The sequence below is a fragment of the Lynx canadensis genome, chromosome C1 (assembly GCF_007474595.2).
Source record: "Lynx canadensis isolate LIC74 chromosome C1, mLynCan4.pri.v2, whole genome shotgun sequence".
In the NCBI taxonomy this organism is placed as follows: Eukaryota; Metazoa; Chordata; class Mammalia; order Carnivora; family Felidae; genus Lynx; species Lynx canadensis.
Window position 1 is genome coordinate 217412191 of NC_044310.1, and position 23245 is coordinate 217435435.

At 48.1% G+C, this 23245-nt stretch overlaps 1 protein-coding gene across 1 annotated transcript; it reads left to right on the forward strand.

Annotated features, from left to right (window-relative positions):
* Positions 1-2701: 2701 nt before the first annotated feature.
* On the forward strand, positions 2702-16793 carry COPS8 (COP9 signalosome subunit 8). The gene is made up of 8 exons (XM_030326399.1): positions 2702-2863; positions 3902-3972; positions 5522-5570; positions 6636-6768; positions 11251-11358; positions 13341-13403; positions 14841-14888; positions 15815-16793. The coding sequence occupies exons 1-8, from the start codon at positions 2786-2788 to the stop codon at positions 15892-15894; spliced, it is 630 nt and encodes a 209-aa protein (XP_030182259.1). The 5' UTR covers positions 2702-2785; the 3' UTR covers positions 15895-16793.
* Positions 16794-23245: the final 6452 nt, after the last annotated feature.

The following is a 23245-nucleotide window of genomic DNA, read 5'->3' on the forward strand; positions in this document are numbered from 1 at the left end:
CTAGTGCTTTTGGTGTCGTGTTTAAGAAGCCAGTCCCTAATCCCAGGTCAGGAAGATTTGCTCTGTGTTTTCTTCTAACCATTTTTAACTTTTACTTTGGAGTCTTTGATCTAGTCTGAGTTAATTATTGTATATGGCATGAGATAGGGGTCTCAGCCTGGGAGCCCATGCTTCCCTTGACATGGGGTCCCTCCCCCCATGCTGGGGGAGAAGCGCAGCCCTTGCCACCCCAGAGCCAGCATCCCCAAGATGCAGGGCTTCCTTCCAGGGCCTGCTCTCTTGCCTACTGCCAAGTCCTGATCTCTCTTCTGAGGCCCATCTCTTGAACGGACTGCCTTTTACACCAGCCTCCCCTTTCTCTGATCCCTCCACTCCTCCTGTTTATTATTGAAAGTCTGGCTGTAAAGACGGGTGCAGAACGCACACAGTAACAACTTAAACCTGGATGCCAGCATCACAGCCCTGGAAATCCATCGGCCCTTCCCTGCACTGGGAAGGCCAACGTCTTACCTTTGCCCCCGAGTGCTCATCCCAGCCCACCGCCAATCCTTCTTCTTTCCCAACACTCTTCCTCACCCAACTCCCAGCCTCCAATCCCCAAATGCCTGTACCTGTCTTTTAAAGAACAGTGTGTTCCTCTAAACGACACCCCAAATTCCACCAGTAACCTTTGCTCCTATTTCCAAAGCCCCCCCACACTGGGATTTTCTGTTCAGCAAAGAACCATTAATCACAACTTCACTTTTTAGCAGTCCAAAGTACCTGCCAAGGCTTTCACTCATACTTTTCCCTTTAAATGATCAAATCACTGGGTAGTTGATCCCACTGAATCTTTCTCTGCCCAAAATATGTTAGCAGCCGTTATTACATGTTAAAAATTTTTAAATCCTGCTCATCAAATTTATGTCCAATGGTCTTTGAATCATTTTGCCCTCGGTCCTCCTCTTCATGTGCATGTGGTTGATGAAACTTGGTTGCTCTCTTTCTCCAAAAGATCTCTAGTCATGCCATTTGTCTACCTTCCTAATTAACCTTGACAGTTCTTTGGGGTTTGTGGTGATTTTTTTCTTATATTCCATCCAAAGCATTGGTACACACCATCATTTCCACATGGAGAGTGTTGATTCTACAAAAATCATCAGTGAGGCTGTCACTGTTTTGAAATTCCTAGTCCTTTCACCTTTGAGCGTGCGTTTGGCGAGTGAAGCTCATTGGGACAATGAAGCATCTACAGGTGAGCAAAGAGGTGCCGGCAATGTTTCCGTTTCCTGCCCCTTCCATGTAGTGTTCCAAATATCACACAAGTTCCCAGCGGACCCCCAATGGTGGGAGTTTGGTGAGACTCCAAGTGGAATCACAAGGTAAGCACCCTGTGTCTACACTTGAGTGAGCTGCATGCTGATAGCCCCGAGAGGCCACATTTTCCCTTGGAACCTGAACTTTCTGCAAATGTATAACGAAGGCAACGGTGTCCTAAGGGACATGAATGTCCAAGGAACTCGCTTGTGCTCTTTCTTACTCGTATTACGTGCATGTGATCACGTAAATGTGCTGAAAATGTATGAGCTATGAAATACGGATTGTGCGATTTCTGTCATGCCACACAGGGGTTAAATGCACGTACCTCTGAATTTAAAAGTTTTTTTTTTTTTTTAACGTTTATATATTTTTGAGACAGAGAGAGACAGAGCATGAACAGGGGAGGGGCAGAGAGAGAGGGAGACACAGAATCTGAAACAGGCTCCAGGCTGTGAGCTGTCAGCACAGAGCCCGACGCGGGGCTCGAACTCACGGACCGTGAAATCATGACCTGAGCCCAAGTCGGATGCTTAACCGACCGAGCCACCCAGGCGCCCCATGTACACCTGAATTTAAAAGCGGCAGCGCGCAATATAAAGATGGGTGGTGAGATTCATGCTAATAATTTATATTTTTAACTTTTATTTACTTCGAATTATGTTAAATAGCAAAAAAGCACTCTGGAAAGGTGAGATACACTGCAAAGGAAAAAGCTTTACCTTGTATTACCCTAAATGGCACTTCCCTCCCCCCACCCAATTTTTTGAACAGGGGTCCTGCATTTTCAGTTTGCTCTGGGCCCACAAATTGTGCAGCCAACCCTACGGCAGGACACCAACGCGAGCCTCTTCCGAGGTGGTCTCGCGAAGGGCACCAGGACGTGTAGGCCAATGAAAACTGCACACGAGCGCGTCCGCTGGCGAGGGACACTGGAGGACACCCGAGGCGGCGGCGGCGGTCTCGCCGGGGCCAGACCTCCACGCCCGGTGAGCGGCCCAGCCACGCCGGGTCCTGGGCAGAAGCCCACACCCGACCGGTTTCAGCGCACGCGAGTCTGGGGGTGCAGGAGGGGCGAGAGCCCCGCAGCCGAGCACCCCCCGCACCCGGAGGGGCCGCCCGATCGGCCTTCCTGCCCGGAATCCCCAGGCGCGGCTGGCGCCTCGAAGTACGCATGCGCGTTAGGCCGCCCCGCGGAGACGCAGAGCGGTCCCCGAACCTGCGCGCACCCCTCCCTTCCCGGTCTGGCCGCGCGCTCGGGAAGCGGCTTCGCCGGGCCGGTCCTCCAGAGCAGCGAGAGCGCCGGCCAGAGCGGCGGCGAGCCTGCCCCGCCGCAGCGGCGGCCGACGACGCGCCGGAACCGACGGCGCACCTGCGCCTGGGCGCTCGGCGGCGTCGGCGGCTCGGTACGTCATCGCGGGCGCGACGGCCCGAGGGACTGTCTGGGGTCTGCTTTCGGGAAGGTGTCGCGGCGGGACCTGCCGGGAAGATGCCAGTGGCGGTGATGGCGGACAGTGCCTTTAGTTTCAAAAAGTTGCTGGATCAGTGCGAGAACCAGGAGCTCGAGGTAGCCGGTCGCGTCGCGCTGGGAGAAGCCGCGGGGTGTTCCGCGGCCCCGGGGCGGTACCGGTCTCCAGGGTAACGGGGCCCGCGGGGCTCGCGGCGGGCGTGGGAGCCGCGCGTGGGGAGCTCGGGACGCCGGGGCCTGCTCCGAAGGCTGCGTCTCCCCGAACGGGCCCCCGTCTCCCCGAACGCGCCCGGAGCTTGTGGTGGTTCGTCTTCAGCTAGTGAGCCCGTGAACCCTGTGTATCTTCGCTCCTGACATCCATCAGGATGCTTCTTGTGTGAACGGGACCAGGCGTCTTTCCTCCCCGGGTGGTTGGAGGCGAGGGAGTGTGGATTTCATTAAAGACATTTGTGAGCAAGCATACACAGACCAAAGAAGAAGTAACCTTTTTATTAACTCAGAAAGCCCTTAGTCTCATAACGTTATCACCTAAGTTGACTGTTCTGCCTTCGGTAGGATTGTTGGAAGTTCGGTCATGCAGATGTTAAAGTTCATTGAGCCCCCTCCCCCCCCCCCCGTCACTGAAAAAGCATGTATCACATTAGAATAAAAAGTTAACTAACCAAAGGATACAACAGCCAGAAGCAGCAGCTCACTAGTAGGCACTTAATATGTGTTTGCTGAATGCATTAAATTTGAAGGCAGAGAGAAATGTCTTTGTAGCTCAGCTGTGATTTTTTTGTTGTTATTACTCATCACGTAGCCGTTCAACGTGTTTGATACAATGGGTGGTGGAATCCTAGTGCTTTAGGGTTCTCTTGGAATTGGAAACGTTTGTTTCTTTTAAGAGTAACACCATATAAGAATTTGAGAACTGGGAAAGGGATCCCGTTTCAAACACAGAGGCTCAGAAGGAGATAAATCACAGCTGATGGCAGATCTATGTGGTTTTTAGTGTTCCGTACCTTCTCTAAGCTCTTTCTACGTCTGTAGTACTAAGTATCAAAAAATAGGCTTACTTTTTAGGTTACTGTTAATAAAATACTTTTTTAAAAAAAGTGTAAGTGTAAATAAGGTTTTCCATTTTTGGCCTTTTAGGCTCCTGGAGGAATTGCTACACCCCCAGTGTATGGTCAGCTCTTGGCTTTATATCTGCTCCATAATGACATGTAAGTACCTTCTACCTGAAGCTAAGAGCAGCCGCGTCCCCAGGATTTACAGAAATTATTCTTGCGTTGAAGAAGCATCATTAAAACATAAGGCGCAAGGAGCTTTATCTTTAATTGTATTACTTAATACACTTATTTCATATAATGAATCATGATTTAAACTATGATTAGGCTGAGTTGTTTTAAAATATACTTGTTTTACAAGTGCGTATATTCTCAGCACCTGGGTGGCTCAGTCGATTGTGTGTCTGACTTCAGCTCAGGTCATGATCTCATGACTCATAGGTTCGAGCCCCGCATCGGGCTCTGTGCTGACAGCTCGGAGCCTGGAGCCTGCTTCTGATTCCATGTCTCCCTCTCTCTCTCTCTGCTCCACCCTGGCTCATGCTCTGTCTCTCTCTGAAAAAAAAAAGTTAAAAAAAATATACATATATTCTCTAAAAAACATTCTAATTTGTTATGAGAAACTACAGTGTCTGTAAATTCCTTTAATTCTGTTGTCCTTTTTCGTCTTTAATAAAACTTTCTTAAGATCTCTGTTTACTTCATTTTGCACGTCACCCATAGACCAAGAGAGACCAAAAGGGAAGATTGAGAAAGCCAAGAGGTTTCTTGAAAGGTGTCCTTTTTTCGTTATTCTTAATTCATGTTTATCGAAGAAAAGTCGGAAAGCATAGCGTACAGGAGTCCCTTCTAGTGCTACGAGCCATTGATGATTTCTATTTAAGTGTTGTTTTAAATTCTATTAAAGCTGGTTTCGTATCTCTTAGAAAACTCACCTGAGATTTCTATGACCCATACACTGTGTAACTGTCGGTTTCACTTTGTAATCCTGTCATCATACGTGTGTTGTAGTTCAGGTTTCCACACTCTTAAAAACCACCTCGAAGTGTTGGTGGCTCTGTGCCCACTGGTGAGAGGAGGGCTCGTGGGGAGCACCGTGCACCGTGTTCGTTGTCAGGACGTTCCAGAGCCTTGAAAGTATAGATACTTGTTTATTTTTGTGTGTGTATACCTTATCTACTTAAGTGTTCGTGTGTTTGGTGCACGTTGCCTTAATTTGAGACCCAGCTCGTTCATAAAAAATGCACCAAGGGGCGCCTGGGTGGCGCAGTCGGTTAAGCGTCCGACTTCAGCCAGGTCACGATCTCGCGGTCCGTGAGTTCGAGCCCCGCGTCGGGCTCTGGGCTGATGGCTCGGAGCCTGGAGCCTGTTTCCGATTCTGTGTCTCCTTCTCTCTCTGCCCCTCCCCCGTTCATGCTCTGTCTCTCTCTGTCCCAAAAATAAATAAACGTTGAAAAAAAAAAAATTAAAAAAAAAAAAATGCACCAAAAATGGCAGAATGTTACTTTGGTAAAAATATTTCATTTCTTTTTTGCCTGGAAAGCTGCTCTTCCTTCCCCTGGACAAATTTATATAAAAGTCAATTTTATTCTATCTAATACAGAGTACTTTTAAGTCTATTTCTGTGTGTTTGCAGTGAAATCTAGAATATTGAACATTTATTGAGATCATTCTTTTTGTTCTTTCTTGGGGGGATGTAAATTAGGAATAATGCAAGATATCTTTGGAAAAGGATACCACCTGCTATAAAATCGGTAAGTATTCTTTAGTATATGCTACTATTTGAATGTGGTAACATTCGTTTAAATGGCAACCTTTTAAAGTTTTTAAGGTTTCTGTTTTCTTTCCTGTGTGGTTCACAGGAGTAGTTACTAAAGTGGTATTAAAGTTTAAGAACAGATCTACAAAGTCCTCTAATCAGAAATTTTAATTTCCCTTGGATGGTATAGAAATCTGTACTTAGCTTCTGATCACATTTATTGAGACACTTCTTATAAGTGTCACTTTGCCTGGCAAACAGCTGAGACATTGTAGATAAAGGTTTGGTTTGGATTTTTTTTTCCCTTTTGTAACTGATTTATGCAGTTTCCCGTGATGGTATTTCTTTGAAATTGGTGTTGTTGACAAGAATATTCTAAAAATGATTTTCACAGCATTGAAATCTTTTGCTGGTTAGCATTTTAGATTTCTTAGTTTCGATGGGAGATTAGAGGAAGTCGCCTCTTAAAAGTTTCTTCCAAAGTGAAATGAAATCATTTTTAACTTCATGGGATTCACTGTTTCCAGCATAAATGTGAATTGAGTTTTTAAACAGTCACAGAATATGACCAAGAATTCACCCGAATTCTTTTATTCATTATTGATATTCAGCAGGAATTCATTTTAGTGTTTCTACCCTCTTTTTCTTCTCCAGACATTCTATTAAGTAAGATTGGTACTTAAGTAATTAAGTAAATATAAATATATATTTTACATGCACACGTATATGAATATGCTCTATCGTGTATATTATGTATGTGTATATATGAGGTAACAAATATGTTTTTGAAAATGATGTGTAAGAAAATTAATTACCAGACTTCGTTCTGAAGTATTTTTAGATTATTTCAGCTTTTAATTTTCTATTATAATAAAAATTTGTATAAACCACACAGATAGATTTTACCTTACTGCCCACAGCATTTAAAATCCTTTTTGACGGTGGTTGAGCTGAAGAAATCATTATACCTCTTAAAAGAAATGTTGAATTATGTTTTAAGATACAGTTGCTGGTAAATCTGCAGACTGCATATTCTCAAAGGCCATAATATTTATTGCAGGCGAACTCTGAACTTGGGGGAATTTGGTCAGTAGGACAAAGAATCTGGCAGAGAGATTTCCCTGGGATCTATTCGACCATCAACGCACACCAGTGGTCTGAGACAGTCCAGCCGATCATGGAAGCACTTAGAGGTAGTGTTTCTTTGTGCTTAAAAATTAAATTAGGCCTGTTCTCTAAGTGCTGTAATGTTGAAGTCAGTCAGTTTTTTTTTTTTTAATCTAATTTAAAAAGAAAAAAAAAGTTACTTTCTGCTAGGTGAGTAGGGCAGCTTTCAAAATTCTTTTGGAAGGATTTGCTGTAACCACGTGTCTTCACTTGGTCTTGCTTGAAATTCTATCGGCGGCCAAGGGATTCGCTCGCTGTCTCTTTAATTCCAAATTGAAAGTGCTCTTGTCAGTAGGAAGATTTTTGCTACGAAAATGAAATCTTAGAACACTCTAAGAAGCCCAAGCTGTGGGGTGGTTAAGGTCTTAAACCCCAGGTGTTTGAAAGTGGAGATGATGCTTTGGAGGTTGTCGACCTCAGCCTTTGGTAGGGTTTGTCTTGAGCTTCTGGGTTTGTAATTCAGCAGTTCGGTACATAGATGCTCAAATGGTTTTCAATTGCTTTGAAAGATTACAAGTCCATGTGACATGGCGCTGATCCTACGATGCAACTGGACCCTGCCTGTCTGTTCTCCCACCCCGGACACCTGACTGTCTGTCCCAGTCTTGCTGGTTAACTCTTACAAATTCACACAGCGATCTCTTAATGCGGTTACCTGGTTTCTGTAGTAAACACCTGCCTCTGCTCCCTGCCTGCCTTCTCTGGAGGGGTCAGCGAGCAGGGGTTTTTGAATAACTAACTGCTCATCCCTCTGTCAAGGGATAGCGCCTTCTCAGGGGAGCAGGAGGTGAAGGTTGCTTCTGAGACGGACCTGGTTTCTCTTGGAACGGCGAAGCCGCATCAGCGTAAAACAGAACAAGGTCAGGGATCGCACAGGAGGCGCTTCCTTTAAATATGAAGGAAGTGAGCAGGACCGCGGGCCTGCAGGTGGGAGGGAGGCGTGCGGTACGAGGTCGCCCAGGGACAGCAGGGGCAGGTTCGGATGCTCCCACAGGGAAACCGCCTCAGCTTCTTCGTGTGAGTCCAGAGGAGGCCTCGGTGTGGCAGTGGACTTTCTCGGAGGATCTGGCTCAGTCTTAGGGCCGCGGTGTGAGGGCCCAGGCCGCGTGCCGTGTCCCCACGGTCTGCGGCGGGTTCCTTGGCGGGACCAGGGCTCGGCTCTCCTGTCGCATCAGGCAGACGTCCCCCCTGTGCCTGCGGTGGGTGTACGGTGTTTCTTCCCGGTGCCGCCTCTGCCCCCGGCCCACTGCGTTAAGTAGGCCTTGAAGGCGTCCGTCAGGCCCCTGCGAGGCTGTGTAGCAGAACGTGGGCGGGGGGGGGGGTTGGAGTCCGCAGCCCTAGTTCTGGAGTTCAGGTCTCGGTGCCGTCACTCGAGTGACTCCTCAGTACCTCATTTTTCTCATTTGTAAAGCGGGATCATAAATAGTACTTGCCTTGGGGGGTTGTAAGTGAATTAATATGTATCAGCACCTAAGTATACTTACTTAACACGGATAAACAGTCTTGTGTTCACCCGCAATATTTTTGGACCTATCCTAAGAATTTTACAAATCCCCAGGTTCACGAACGGTACTGGATTTGCCTTCATAAAATGCAGCCTGGTGAAGGAAGTCTCTTCTTCAGAAAACAGAAGGAAGTCCTTTCTGTTTTCTGGATTGTTCTAAGAACAGTGACTTTCTCCAATCTCTCCCTTTTCTGTTCTGAGTTAGTCACAGTCTTAGAAGGTTGAAAAGCATTTAACTAAAGACAAGCTAGTGAAGGAGCCAGCCTTCTAGTTTTTTAATGGCAACCAGCGGCCGGAGAAGCACCCAGGGGCTCCCTGTGGGCCCTTCCTCCACGGGGCCCAGAGGGAGAGAGCGAGGGACCCACACTCCTGGAGCCACAGGAAAGGGGCTGCCCCCAGGAGCTGTGGCTCCGCCAGAGCGAGGCCGGGAGGGCGCGGAGGACACGCATTCACCGGACCCGTGACGCATCCGCGAGCAGGCCGTGCGGGTCCCCTGGGCCGTGGTGTCCAGCCCCCCCCCCCCCCCAATGGAAGGGCAGAGGTGGATTAGAAAGTGCGGGACCGCTAGCCCAGCCTCTCTCTGTGTCCAGCGCTAGCTGTTGGCGGGTGGGGGTAGATAATGCACACTTGTAGGTGCCGTCCACACGACAGGATGAGCGCTCTGTCAGCGTCTCCCAGGGCTTCCGCCCGTGCTGAACGGCCGCAGGCATTAGGTGCTGGCTCCGTTTATATTCCACCTTCTCATGTGTGGTTCTAATGCCCGCCCACAGGAGCCGACACATTTCCCAGGTCTTAAGGGTGGCACGGTGACGAGTGGAATGGCCCTGGGTGAAAGCAGCCCGAGGTGTGTGGCCTCTGACCGACCCTGTGGGACCCCGCCTGGCTTTTCACTTCCTCTGCCAGCCCGCACCCTCTGTGCTGCCCTCCCCTTTGCCAGGCCTGCCTCAGTTTCTCTCCTCTCCGGCTCTCTCCCACACCATTCTTGTTCTCCTCCCCATCTTTCTCCGCTCAGTTCTAAGCATCTGACCAGGGGGCTTGAACTGAAGTTAATATTTTTAAAATATGGTCTGTTTGTTTACCAGGCGGGTATAATTTCTGGTGGACACTTGGATTTCCCTTTCTGTTGTTGCTTGTGGCAGCTCTCTCTTATTGAGTGCCTGTGGCCTTCAGTAGGGAAGGATCCGCCATCTCTGACGCGGGTTCAAGCCCGACGTGTGGTCAGGTGCAGAGCCGGCCAGTAGGAGGAAGGAAGGAGTGGGCTGAAGGTGCCGGCGGAGGAGCACGCACGGGCTCAGGGGAGCGGAGAGGATGTCAGGCTCAGTGAGAGGTGGAGGAGCGCGATGGGTGTCAGCGGTTTTTAAGAAGTATGAGAGAACAGGGCCCAAGCCTGGGTCCCGGTGGTAGAGTCAACAGGCGTGTACTTAGCGCACCCTTAGAGAGGGTGGGCACTCCGGGGGCGGGTGGAAAGATGAGAACGGCAGCCCTCCTCCTGTAGTGAGTTAGGGCATAATTGAGGTGATGGGAGTGCGGACGGGTGGGGTGAGCAGTGCTGTGCATTTAGAGAAGAGCAGAGATGGCCGTGAACCCGAGCACTACAGGCCGAGTTTATAAACAGACCTAGGAGTCCGAGCGGAAACCACATGACAGCGTGAACCCAAAGGCCAAGACGAGAGAGGTGTCAGGCTCGTCTGGGAGCCGGGGGGCGAAGTGCAAGGGGTGTCTGAGCAGCTTGGTGCAGTCGTCGGGCGATGTCCCAGGAACGGAGAGGATGTCGCTGTGTCGTGGGGCCGTGAGGAATGTACGCCCCTGCCTGTTGAATGTGGACAGTAACATGCAGAGTATTTGTCCGCACGCTGACCGCCAGGTGGGGGAGCCCTTGCGTCGCCGAGGCAGCCGTGGGTGGAAACCAGGCTGGCCGGACCGCACCTCCTAACCTGCAACCGTCCACTCTTCTCTGCCTCATTTCTGAGACATGGAATGTGGGAATTGAAGCCTGGGGAGGTCCCACCCGTCACCTCCAGGGGGGCGGCGGGGGGGTGTTGCTGGAATTGTTGGCGGCCCCCCTGTTAGGCTCAGCCATTCAGGACTGGACCCTAGGATCTGAGCCCAAATTAAGTCAAGAGTTTAGAGCGGACTTGAAAGTTAGGAAGTGTCAGAGGACAAAACTTCAACTGAGCAAATCTGCAGACCTAATTGGCATTTCTAAGCAGACCGTGTCGGGCCACATTCCATCTAGCAAGTAGAGGGGACTTGGAGGCTCCGTACACAATGGTAGGAAGGAACTTGGGGCAGGGAAGGTGTTAGCAAAAGAAAAAGAAAGATTGTTTCCATCAGGCCATCTTCCCTTAAGGGTAGAGCAGGGATGGAGAGGGTCCCTGTGGCAGATTAACTCTCCCGCGCCCATCAGAAAATCCCTGACTTACCGGTTAGGATTATTTCTAGCGGAGATTGAAGCCGTGTCAGGTATTAAGTACAGTTTGTTGGCTTGGCGTTTGGGGCCTGTGGTTTTCTTTTGAACAGAAGAGTGCTGTAGTTATACGGTTTGTCTGAAATTCCTAGGTGTGATCCTGTAACAGAGAGCCTCCTAAGAAAGGACAGCTAATTACTGAAGTAGATAATTTCTGCCCCATTCATTCCAGTCTTAAATTTTTAAGTGGGATTAAAAGAGGTTCAAAAAAATTGTATACCGAGTACATAAACATATTTAAATGAAGTTTTCTTGGAGTTTGGGTCTTCTATTTATTAACTTTTTCCTCCTGGGTCATTTTTATTGTCCTCTGAGAGAGATTTGCTGTCTAAGAGGAAGCACAAGAAGATGATTTGTTTATTCGGCAATACCTGAGCGTGTCTTACACGCCAGGCACGTGGATCTATAAGCGTAGAAACCTTTGGGTTGATGTAGTCTTGCTGATAAAGTTGGACAAGGACAGTGACGTAACTTAATTACTAAAAAAGCCAGTTCTCTTGGTTCACTGTGTTGTGTCGCCCTCCACCCCCGCCGTAGATGCCACACGGAGAAGAGCCTTCGCCCTGGTCTCTCAAGCCTACACCTCCATCATCGCCGACGACTTTGCAGCCTTTGTGGGGCTCCCGGTGGAAGAGGCCGTGAAAGGTATGGGGCTTGCTGGTTACTTTCAGCAAAAGCGAAAGTGTAAGTTACTAGGGCAGGTATGCTTTTGACATGTAGGTGGTGTTTGTCCTCTGGGAAGGCCATCTGGAACCCGCAGGGTCCCAGAGCCACAGCGGGGGCTTGGGCAGGAGGCGGCCTGCAGCCCCGCCCCCAGGAGCCCTGCAGTGGCTCGGCGTGAGTGTCCACGTGGCCATGAGGGGAGGTCGTGCGGTTTTGTGTGGACCCATTTTGCGCGGCCTCTGTCACCACCTGATGAGTTAAAGAAACAACATTTTAGTCCGCAGAGCTTTTTGGATTTCCGGGTGTGGATGAGAGATTTCGTGTTCCTGTTTACTTTCAAAGCACTTTTTGCCAGAGGTAGTTAGTGTCACCTTAGAACGAGAGCTCTGCAAAGGACAACTTTGCCGTTGTTGGAAGCGGGCATTTGGCGGTGTCGGTGAGGTGTGCCGTCCTTGCGCGTGGCCGTTCTAGCTCTTGCTGGGGGCCTCTTGGATATTCCCGTGGCCACTTTTTACCCTGGTTCCCAGGGCTGGATCCCCGAATGTTTTCTGCTTTTAGTTCTAAGAGGTTCGATCAAAACCTGAGTTAACAGTGGGCCTGTGAACTGGCGATGTGTCCTCCCAGGCTGATGCCCGGGAAGGGAAGCTCAGAGCCACTGTGCACTGAGCGTGGGAGGGGCAGGGGGAGGGGAGGGGTGGGAACAGAGTTACTGGAAGACGCTGTCCGAGGGTGAGGAGGAAGGCGCCCGACACAGCCCCGCATCCGCTCAGATCACATCAGTTCTCTCGAGCGGTGGGAAATGTTCACGGGATGTAAGAAAGTAAAGTTGCTTAAGTATGCTGGGAGAGTAGCATTATGTTAGTAATTCTGAGCTTAAACTCTGTAATTTCTTTAAATTATCTCTTTTCCTCTGAAAGTCAACATGTTGATATATGTATTTTTTTACGAAAATAATTTTAATTGCCCTCCCAACACACATTTGGAAACCCCTTCTCGCTGTCTCTCACCGGTACCTCCCCTCCCTTCCGACCCCCAGACATGCTTTTGCATTTTCATTCCCCAGGTCATCCCCAGACCAGCTCCTCCCCTCGGTGGATCGCTGTAGAATGTTGTACACGGCCCGTAGCATTGTTTTCCCGTGATTGACATTTTTGAGTCTCCGGCCCAAACAGAAACTCCGTTGAGTCCACAGCTTGTTCCTAAATTTCCAAAGCCCGCCACAATTTGAGTCACATAGGAGGCAGCTTGATGAGAGCTGTTGTGGCAAATCATACTGTTACTTACTCACAAACGTTTGTTTCGACTTCTTGAAATTGATCCGTAGCTTATCACATAATAAAGAACATACATACCCCAGAGCCCAGATCTTAAGTGACTGCCTGAGTGTGAGTCCGGGTACCCTCCTTCCAGCCCCCTGCTAACCATCTGGGCTGGGACGCGTCGGTGGAATTCAGACTTCATTTTCCACGTCAGTTAAGTGTGGCCCTGTGTCCCCCTGTGTAGAGTGATGCGATGATTGCCTGCAGTGACCCCCGTGGAGCAGTGCCCTCTGGCCAGCACCGCGTGTGAGCTGTTGTTTCCATCGTTGGCAACGTCTTTGTTATTATCAGTGCAGGGATGGCAGGCCGTCCTGTCTGTCCCCCTCAGGTCTGCTTTTAGTCACGCTGACTAGGTTCACGCTTGGAACACACACTTTACGGAAGATGGGTCATCTGTTAAGGGTTGTGTCAGTCTGACAGAGTAAACTGAGGTTGGATACAGGTTTAGAAATATTTAAAAAATAAGCTGACCGGAGAATGTTGTCTCTACCACACTTTTCTAGTAGAAATACACACTACAGGGTAAACTGCACTGGTCAGACCTTCCATACAAGTAGTGTCATGGACAGATGGTGGATCTTAAATGTGAAATTATGGGGGTTTCGTGGTCATTTCTTCATCTGTGTGTTAAATACGTGTTTTTAGGTATATTAGAACAAGGATGGCAAGCCGACTCCACCACAAGGATGGTTATGCCCAAAAAGCCAGGTAGGTGGGGCTCCTCATCCGTGGGTGCAGCTCATGAAACTGCGCCAGGGTCTTAGGCACTGGGTTTGGGTAATGTGATGGAAAGTTCTGGACTGACAAGGTGAAAGTGACTCGGGATCAGTACAGATACAGACTGACAGACACTTGTGGTAGAAAGGATCTTAAAGATACCTCGTTTTACCTGAATTTTTGAAAGTGTATTTCTTGTATAAAAGACTATTTTATATGGGCTTTTTATAATCCTTATTACAACTTAATTTTCACTAGCGTTAATCTCCTATCCTTTTATTTATAGGGCCATTTCTTTCTTTTTCTTTTAATTTTTTTTTAATGTTTATTTTTGAGGGAGGGAGAGAGAGAGAGAGAGAGCGCACAAGTGGGGGAGGGGCAGAGAGGGGGGGGGACACAGAATCGGAAGCAGGCTCCACGCTCCAGGTTGTCAGCACAGAGCCCGACACGGGCCTCGAACTCGTGAACTATGAGATCATGACCTGAGCCGAAGTCGAACGCTTAACTGACCAAGCAACCCAGGATGGGCTACTTCTGTGTTTATCCTTAATATCAAAACTGTTGCTTTTTTAAAAAAATATTTAAAAATATTTTAGAAATATTTTCTCCTTGGGGCGCCTGGGTGGCGCAGTCGGTTAAGCGTCCGACTTCAGCCAGGTCACGATCTCGCGGTCCGGGAGTTCGAGCCCCGCGTCAGGCTCTGGGCGGATGGCTCAGAGCCTGGAGCCTGTTTCCGATTCTGTGTCTCCCTCTCTCTCTGCCCCTCCCCCGTTCATGCTCTGTCTCTCTCTGTCCCAAAAATAAATAAACGTTGGGGGAAAAAAAAAAAAAAAGAAATATTTTCTCCTTGTACTGTAGACATGTAAACTCTTCTCCGATACAAGACTTTCAGTGGCTTCAGTGTTCACGAAATTAAGCTCTTTGGCTTTCTAAGGCTTAAATTATTTGACCTGGCCTCGCGGTCCCCATCTGAATTGCAGTCCTGCAGTCTTCTTCTGAAGTGAGCCGTGCTCATTCCTGCTTGGAGGTCTCTCTTGTGCTTAGCAGGACTGGCCTTTTCTCCCACGTCTTTCAAGCCGGCCTTCATGCCCACATCCATACCAGCCTTCTACTTCAACCCAAAGTGCCTTCCACCTGCTCTGAATTCCTGTTGTTTAGACATTGTTGACCTGACCGTAAAGAATTACTCAAATTTTGGTGGGTTCTGCCCCGTGAAGGTGCAGGAGGTGGTGAGACATGGTCCCAGCGAGTCTAGATGCTGGAGAAACCGCCATAATAAAAAGAGTCGTGTGATCGAATAGAGCATTATTGTTAACTCTGTTAGAGAAGAATTAAGTAGCCATAAGTGCCATCGCATGCATTAAAAATGATGTGTTCCGTGTGAAAGTTCTTGCCGGCAACTTGTGTAAATTCAGTTGTTACTTTTAGTTGCAGGGGCCCTGGATGTTTCCTTCAACCGGTTTATTCCCCTATCAGGTATGTATCTTTTATGCTCATTTAAAACATGTTTCGTTGTTTCTTTTTTGTCGTGTGTATCTGTTTTTCTTAGCTCTAACCTTGTAAAGGAAGAGATTAAATTCTGCACTTGCTATTTATAATAACATATTTGGTTACAAGCGAGACCAGGTGGGTTCTCCTGTGTGGCTGACGTTGAGGCCGTGGCACCTCCTGACCCGGCCACAGTGCCTCCTTGATGTCGCATAGGGAAGCCGTGGTAGAGCTTCTCCCGAGCGCTTACTGGGATGGCATCCCTAGGCTGGCGTGCGCTAACTTAAAAGCTGGCACTAAACTCCTTGACGATGGGGTTCTTTGTGGGGCTTTTTTGTTCACTGACAACCGAATATTCTAGAGCAGTGCCTGGCACACAGTGAGCCTTGGTAATTATTCACCAGACTTTGTGTCACATGGGCGGGTGTCTTTCCAAGAAGAGCTGTGTTCTCTTAAGAGAGATGTGGTGGGGCACCTGGGTGGCTCAGTCAGTTGGGCAACCGACTTCGGCTCGGGTCATGATCTCACGGTTTGTGAGTTTGAGCCCCACGTCGGGCTCTGTGCTGACAGTTCGGAGCCTGGAGCCTGCTTCGGATTCTGTGTCTCCCCCTCTCTCTGCCCCTCCCCTGCTCACACTCTGTGTCTCTCTGTCTCTCAATAATAAACGTTAAACAATTTTATAAAGAAAAAGAGAGATGTTGCGTGTTAACATGGGAAGTTCAACAAAGCCACACGTGCCTTTACTCCCAGTTTAGGAGAACCACTCCTGAGACTTGAGACTTCTTGGATTATTTTTCAAAAATGTCCGAAATCAGTAACAAAGTTTCCGTTGGAGCCGTGGGTGGTGGGGCCAAGGCACTGTTCCTCAGGTGTCTGACCGTCTGTCTGTCTCTCTTTCTCCTTCGCATGCGCAGAGCCCGCCCCAGTCCCGCCCATCCCCAACGAGCAGCAGTTAGCCAGACTGACCGACTACGTGGCTTTCCTCGAAAACTGATGTGTCATTCTGAGTTCAAGATCCACCTCCAGAATCCTGTATACTGACAAATAGAGAAAAGTAAAATTTTTATTTTCAACCTATTGGCTGGATTAGCACCTCGGCATTCCTTGCGGAGTATGTGATAAAATACATATATAAAGTATATATTATATATTTTGTCCTTAAACATTATGCTGAATAGTTGTTGAAACGATTCTTGTTTTGTAACATTTGACAATTTGGATGGAGCCCGTCAGTATTACGTAGTTTATATTTCCTGGTGACTCCTGAAACCCGGCCGCCCGGCTTCCCGTGGGACGGCGCCTGTCAGCCGTTTGTCCCTGCGCGGCACGTGGCACAGCCCCATCCGCAGCGAGGGATGACACTTAACAGCGACGCGCGTGGGAGCTGAGGAGCGGCCGGGGGTCCCGAGCCCCCCGTCAGAGGACGTGCTCCCCTTCTCCCCAGCCCTGAGGACCACACCCCGAGTGCTGACGCGTGGCGGAGGAGGAAAGGCCGTGTCCTCAGCCAGCAGAGCGTGAGCTCCTGGGGGTGTCAGCACACCCACTGCCCGCGCTGGAGGGCTCGCCGTGAAAACGCGACTATCGGAGACCTTCAGGAGCGCGAGCCGTCGTAGTCCTTTCTCGGGAAGGGGAGCGTAGGGCGAGAGGCGTTGTCCTGGCAAAGACGTTCTCACGACGAGTGATCCGCTTTGTGCCGCCAGCACCCTGCAGCGACGGTTGCTTGCACCCGTCCTTCGCTTCGAGTTCCGCCTTTTGGAGAAATACTGAACGAGTCTCTCAGTTTTTGTGCGATGGCCTCTGACTGTTTGGAGGTGTTTCGTGTGTCTTCAGGCTAACACCCCCCCCCCACTTCATTTATTCTGCATTTGTTCAATAAATATTTAATTGAATTCAGCTGTGTCACCTGAGATCGTTTCTGGAAATTTCCCCATCCTGGTCTTTCTGTGGATACGTTCTGGTTTGTCACTGGCTCTCGAGATAGGAATTTCTTCGCTAAATACAAATGACCTATATGGTAGTGAGCACGTCATTCATGTTTTCACCCGCTTTAAACCCATTTTTCAGTCACTGTTAACATTTATGGAAATACTTTTCAAATTAACGTTTTATTTAACTCAGATGTAGAAGTCATGTTAAAAACCGCCTTGTCTTACAGCTGCGGAAGTGGAAATTCAAGAAGCAGGAGGGTCGATAGCTGGCCAGCGATGACTCCCGTTTTTGAATTTGCCGGTATTGAGTGCACGTTGTCTCCGCGGGCCTTATTCTTAACCGACTGGAGTCAACCGAGTGTTCACCGATGGGGACTCGCCGAGTAAACAAGGGTGTGCAGGGCGGTGCCGTGCAGCTCTCGAAGCGTCAACAACCAAGGGAAGACCTCCGTGTGCTGAAACACGGTCCTCTCCAGAATGGCCCCTTGGAAAGGAGGAGGACTTTCTACTGTTGCCTTGAGGGTGAGAAAGGGCCAGTGGACACAAGCGTGCATACGTGTGTACTTAACGTTTTGAAAAAACAATCGAAGGTTAAACCAAAAACTAGTGAAGCTGATTCCCTGAAGGGGAAGAGGACGTCTGTGGACTTCATGTAGCACAACAGTGATTATTTCAAGTGACTCAATCACAGTGTTTTGAGTCTGGGTTGTCATGGCCCCTGCACTAAGGACACAGAGCCCTCAGGCTACTGAGTATGGTTTTATGGTTTCATAGTTTTCAAAAAACTATCTTGATGTTTTCACCATTATTAAAAGTATATTTCAGGGTAAGAAAACTTAGAAATTAGGTAATCTTGTTAGAACCCAGTAATCTTAAATTTCAGTAAGAAACTTTAAATGATGTTTCTTTCTAAAGAAGAAACAGTTCCTGGCTCTGTCCAACTAAAAAGGCCTGGAATAGTCATAGCCCAGCACCAGCGAGAACCAGTAAGGCTGAGATAGTGGTCTCCGAACTCCATTCTCAACTAAGCAGAAGCAGAACTTATTTTCAAAGTAGGTGCTAGTCTGGGGCAGTAATTGTACGAGTTGGTCCCCAGGACAGGATGTCCCAGGATCAGGAATGTTTTCGGAGTCTAATGCGTTTTTTTGGTGGTTTTTTTTTTTTTTTAATTTTTTTTACAGAGAGAGACAGAGCAAGAAAGGGGGAGGGGCAGAGAGAGAGGGAGACACAGAATCGGAAACAGGCTCCAGGCTCTGAGCCATCAGCCCAGAGCCCGATGCGGGGCTCGAACTCACGGACCGCGAGATCGTGACCTGGCTGAAGTCGGACGCTCAACCGACTGCGCCACCCAGGCGCCCCCCTAATGCGTTTTTTTTAAGTTTGAACATGAGACCAGCTGAACATGAGACAAATTGAGCATGAAAAATTTGCTTATGTGTTTTATATTTTTAATCCCAAGTTCATAATTCTAGTACTAAGATGACCTCATCATGGTACAATAAAGTCAGGACAAGTGCCTGATTCAGCCTCTCCCGTATTTATTTATGAGTCTTCAGAATAATAAAGTGATGCCCTAGTGATATCCAAAGTAGCAAAATGGAACCACCGAAGTAATCAAATGCATGATGATGGAAAATTCTTTATAGAAGGATTCCACCTAGTAAGTGGAGATAGAATTCGAAAACCAGTGCTTTGCAGTCCTTTTCCTAAAGGATCTAGGAAAGCAGCGTCATTGGCTGCTGAGACCACGGGGCCAAGAATATGAGACTGAGCATAAAATAAGGCCCCACGTGCATCCGCCCGTCTCTGTGCTCTGGCTACTGCCAAGACCGCCAGCTGCGTGCAGGTGTGGCCTGACAGCACCTTGTTTACATCCACGAATGTATCTACCTCTGTTGCTCTGGGACTCCCCAGACAGTGCCGCAGCAGTCAACAACGCAAACCTGGGTGAGGGGGAGTTAGCCTCCGCAGCACCCCTGCAACAGATGGGTTAGAAGAGATCCAGTGAGTACCACTGCCCTCCGTGTCTTGGGAGGACAGCTCCAGGGTACCGTCTGTGCCTGGCTCCGGAAGAAAGAGCCCAGAGAGACCCCATTGTGACCAGTCTGCAGTGGCATACATAGGTTGCTGGTTCCTCCTCCCTTGTTTCTCTCTTCCCAGTTCTACATCCCGCCCCCCCCCCCCCGCCGCTGTTTCCTGGGTGGAGAGAAGGGGTCTGTCTGCGTGTAACTTGAAGGTACCTCAATCCATCCTTTCTTAACATCGCCAGCGGGCACCAGGAGCCTGCCAGGGTGTCGTGGTACAGCATCGACCATGACTTCATGGTTTGCCATGTTTCTGCCAAAACAAACTCCCCTCCCCGGAACGAACGGGAATCTAATCACAGTTGTAGACTCAACTGCCCCTTTCCATGAAATGTGGATATTAGATGAACAAGTTAAACGCTCCACCAAGAAGCAATCAGCCACATCTAGAACGTGGGGGATTTAACAGGACCAAAAAGTGAGTTTACTTACGAAATAAATGACCTGAAAAGGGAGGGTTGGTAGAGACAGCAACGAGTACAGATTTCTGCCCCGCGCTGGCATGCTGGGACGCGGACTCCGGTTGTGCCAAGAACTATGGACAGATGTCTGCGTGTGAAGAAACCTGCCCAAGGGCATCACAGAGTTCCCGAAGAAATGAGGCTGGAGGGGCTCAGCTCTGAACGAGCAGGGAACCGCCTCCTGCAGGCGTTTGCTGGTTGGGGCAGGGTCCCCTACTAGGGGGCCTCCAACCCAGGGGTTTGGGCATTGGAGAGGGCTCTCTCTTAATTCCCCTTTCATGTGACCTAACATAGTCATGGGTGTCAGGGAGTAGGAGATGCACACCTTTGGGGACCATTGTTCTTAACCACTATGGGGATCAGTCCCGTAGGCAACAGGAATGTATAATTCTAACTCCATAATCTAAATCTAAAATGCCATGTAATCAAAAGTTGGCAACTGAGAGTCACTAGCCCTACCAAGACATTAAAACATAATCTAGGGGCACCTGGGTGGCTCCATTGGTTAAGTGTCTCTTGATTTCAGCTCAGGTCATGATCTCCCAGTTGGTGAGATCGAGCCCCACATCGGGCTCTGCTCACAGCGCGAAGCCTGCTCGGGATTCTCTCTCCCTCCCTCCCTCTCTCTGCCCCTCCCCTGCTCGTGTGCATGCACTCACTCTCTCAAAATAAACTTTAAAAATATTGAAAAATAAAACATAATCTAAAACTTCTTATTAAAACCGCACAACAGTAGAGCATGAATAGTATGTAGCCCAGCGGAATAAATTAGGTGAGAACTAGACCAAATAAATGCAGAAATGTACCATATGGTAAGGATGGCATCTCAGACCACTGGCGTAAAGGTGGACTTCTTAAAAATATTTTTATTTTTGGGGCGCCTGGGTGGCGCAGTCGGTTAAGTGTCCGACTTCAGCCAGGTCACGATCTCGCGGTCCGTGAGTTCGAGCCCCGCGTCGGGCTCTGGGCTGATGGCTCAGAGCCTGGAGCCTGTTTCCGATTCTGTGTCTCCCTCTCTCTCTGCCCCTCCCCCGTTCATGCTCTGTCTCTCTCTGTCCCCAAAATAAATAAACGTTGGAAAAAAAAAATTTTTTTTAAATAAAAAAATAAAAAAAAAATTTTATTTTTGAGAGAGCGCACACGTGCACATGCACACAAGAGCAGGGGAGGGGCAGAGAGAGGGTGACAGAATCCGAAGGAGGCTCTGCACTGACAAGAGAACCGACAAGGGGCTCGAACTCATGAACCTTGAGATCATGACCTGAGCTGAAGTCAGGTGCTTAACCGACTGAGCCCCCCCCCCCGCCCCGGGCGCCCAAGGTGGACTTTTTAATAAATGGCTCTGGGAAAATTGGCTAGCCATTTGGAAAAATAAATCCATTAGAATAAAATCCAGATAGATCAGAGATCTTAATGTAAAAGAATGACCCCCATGCCAGCACTGGAGGAAAAACAGGGGACTTCCTTTGTGACCGGGGTGAAGGAATTCGACTGCTTAAAAATGTTGCAAAGTACAAAGACATCTGAACAGAAACAGAAACCAGACGTGAATATAGAGAACAAACTGGGGGTTGCCGGAAGGGAGGGGTGTGGGGGTGGGGGGTGTGGAAGGGCTGAAGGGGTGACGAAGCACAAACTTGCAGTTATTAATAAGTCCTGGAGATGAAGAGTAGAGCACGGGGAGCAGAGTTGGCAGTATAGTGACAACATGTGGGGACAGATGGGGCCGCGCTCATCATGATGAGCCCTGAGTACAAGAACTGTCAGGTTGTACCCCTGAGACTAATAGAACCTTGCATGTCAACTGTACCTCAATTAAAAATTTTCAAAAAGACACCTGCCAACTGACAAAATATTTACAACAGAAAGGGCTGGTAATACTCTTCCCACATAAAGAGTTCTTAAAAACTGAGGGGATCGAAAACCAAAATCAATAGAAGAAAATGACAAAAGGTATCTATTCCTCATATATAAAGAGTTCTTAAAAATTGAGGGGATTAAAAACCAAAACCAGTAGGAAAAAAAGGAAAAGGACAAAAGACATGAACAGGCAATTTGCAAACACTTCCAAAGTGGCTCTTAAACATGAAACAATGTTCAACCTGATTGATAAGAGAAATGGAAACGTAAAATAACACTGAGTTTGCATTTGTGACCCATTCGAGCCGCAGAACCTCGAGAGTGTAACAACGCGTTCTGCCGCCAAACTCAGGAATCGGATGCTCTTAGGGTTTGCTGGTGAGAGTGCAGGTTGGAAGGACCCCTGTAGAGGGGAGTAGGGCACTACCTAAGAAGTCCGTATGCACATGTAGTTCAACCCCACAGCAGCAGAAGTATGGATATGCAAGGTTGTTTATTGCATCATTCCCGATTGGCAAGTCCTAGGAATAACCCAAATGCCTCTACACAAGGTAATGGCTGAATAACGATGGCACATCCACGTAAGCAATTCCTATGTGTCTATAATGAAGAGTGACATAGAGCAATCTCCAGGAGACCTTGTGAAGGCAGGAAAAGCAAAGGTGCCTACAAATGCCTGGAGTCTGCTATTTTTTGTTTAAGAGAGAAGAAAATATACATGTATTTGCTCACCAGTGGGGAAAAAGCAGAGAAAGGAAAATCAAAATAATAGGGAACAGGAGGGAACCAGGTGGAAAAGAAAGAAACAGTTGGGGGGGGCGGGGGGAGGAGATGCCATTTCCGTTTTGTGCGGTTCTGACTTCCTGGATTATGTTCATGTTTCACGTACTGGAAGGAGAAATAAAATACACCATCCGGGGAAAGGGGAATGAACCAAATTGATTTATTAAAAAAAAAATTTTAATGTTTTTATTCATTTTTGAGACCGAGAGAGACAGAGCATGAGCAGGGGAGGGTCAGAGAGAGGGAGACGCAGAATCCGAAACAGGCTCCAGGCTCTGAGCTGTCAGCACAGAGCCCGACACGGGGCTCGAACTCACAGACTGTGATATCATGACCTGAGCCGAAGTTGGATGCTTAACCGACTGAGCCACCCAGGTGCCCCTAAATTGATTTATTTTATTTTATTTTATTTTATTTTATTTTTTAATGTTTATTTCTGAGACAGAGACAGAGCATGAGTGGGGGAGGGGCAGAGAGAGAGAAGGAGACACAGAATCCGAAGCAGGCTCCAGGCTCCTAGCTGTCAGCACAGAGCCCGACGCGGGGCTCAAACTCACAAACTGTGATATCACGACCTAGCCGAAGTCGGTCGCTCAACCAACTGAGCCACCCAGGCGCCCCATAAATTGATTTATTTTAAATATATTACATAACCTCCCTGAAGGTAAGGGATGTGAACTGAAGGAAGTTTTGCACAATCCTGTTTAGACTGTATAATCCCTAAGGTTAAAGACAAAAGTAACTTTAAACATATACTGAACTCCAGTTACTGGGTTTCTTTATTTTTTTTTTATTTATTTATTTTTTTTTTTGCAGAAAAGAAAGGTTAGCAACTCTGAAACTATCTCGTGTGTTCTAGGATCGAACAAAATATGTAGAAAATATGTTTCACTGTCCGAGGAGGAGTCCCCATTCCCGGCGTTTTAAATTGCGCTTCACAGGTGTGGCTTTTTTTTTTTTTTTTTTTTTTTTTTTTGGCTTGTGGCTGATGAAAGAAATGTCTCAGATCAAAGGAGACTAAAGAGACACAGCAATTTGGTACAGTGCTGTAACTAATAAAAGTAGATTATAAAGCACAATTGGGAATTGAGGAGATCTGAATAAATGCTGCAGATTACATCAGACATTGGCAAACTGCGGCCTGTGGGTGGAGGCCAGGCTACTGCCTGTTTTGGTAAATAGAGTTTTTTTGGAACACAGCCACACCCATGTATTTATGTATTGTCCAT

What these genes read in the sequence shown, in the direction of transcription:
- COPS8 (XM_030326399.1), top strand. Translation starts at nt 2,786, where the DNA reads ATGCCAGTGGCGGTGATGGCGGACAGTGCCTTTAGTTTCAAAAAGTTG. An exon ending in GCGAGAACCAGGAGCTCGAG is followed by an intron (nt 2,864 to 3,901) that starts GTAGCCGGTCGC and finishes TTGGCCTTTTAG; the next exon opens with GCTCCTGGAGGAATTGCTAC. An exon ending in CCGGTTTATTCCCCTATCAG is followed by an intron (nt 14,889 to 15,814) that starts GTATGTATCTTT and finishes TCGCATGCGCAG; the next exon opens with AGCCCGCCCCAGTCCCGCCC.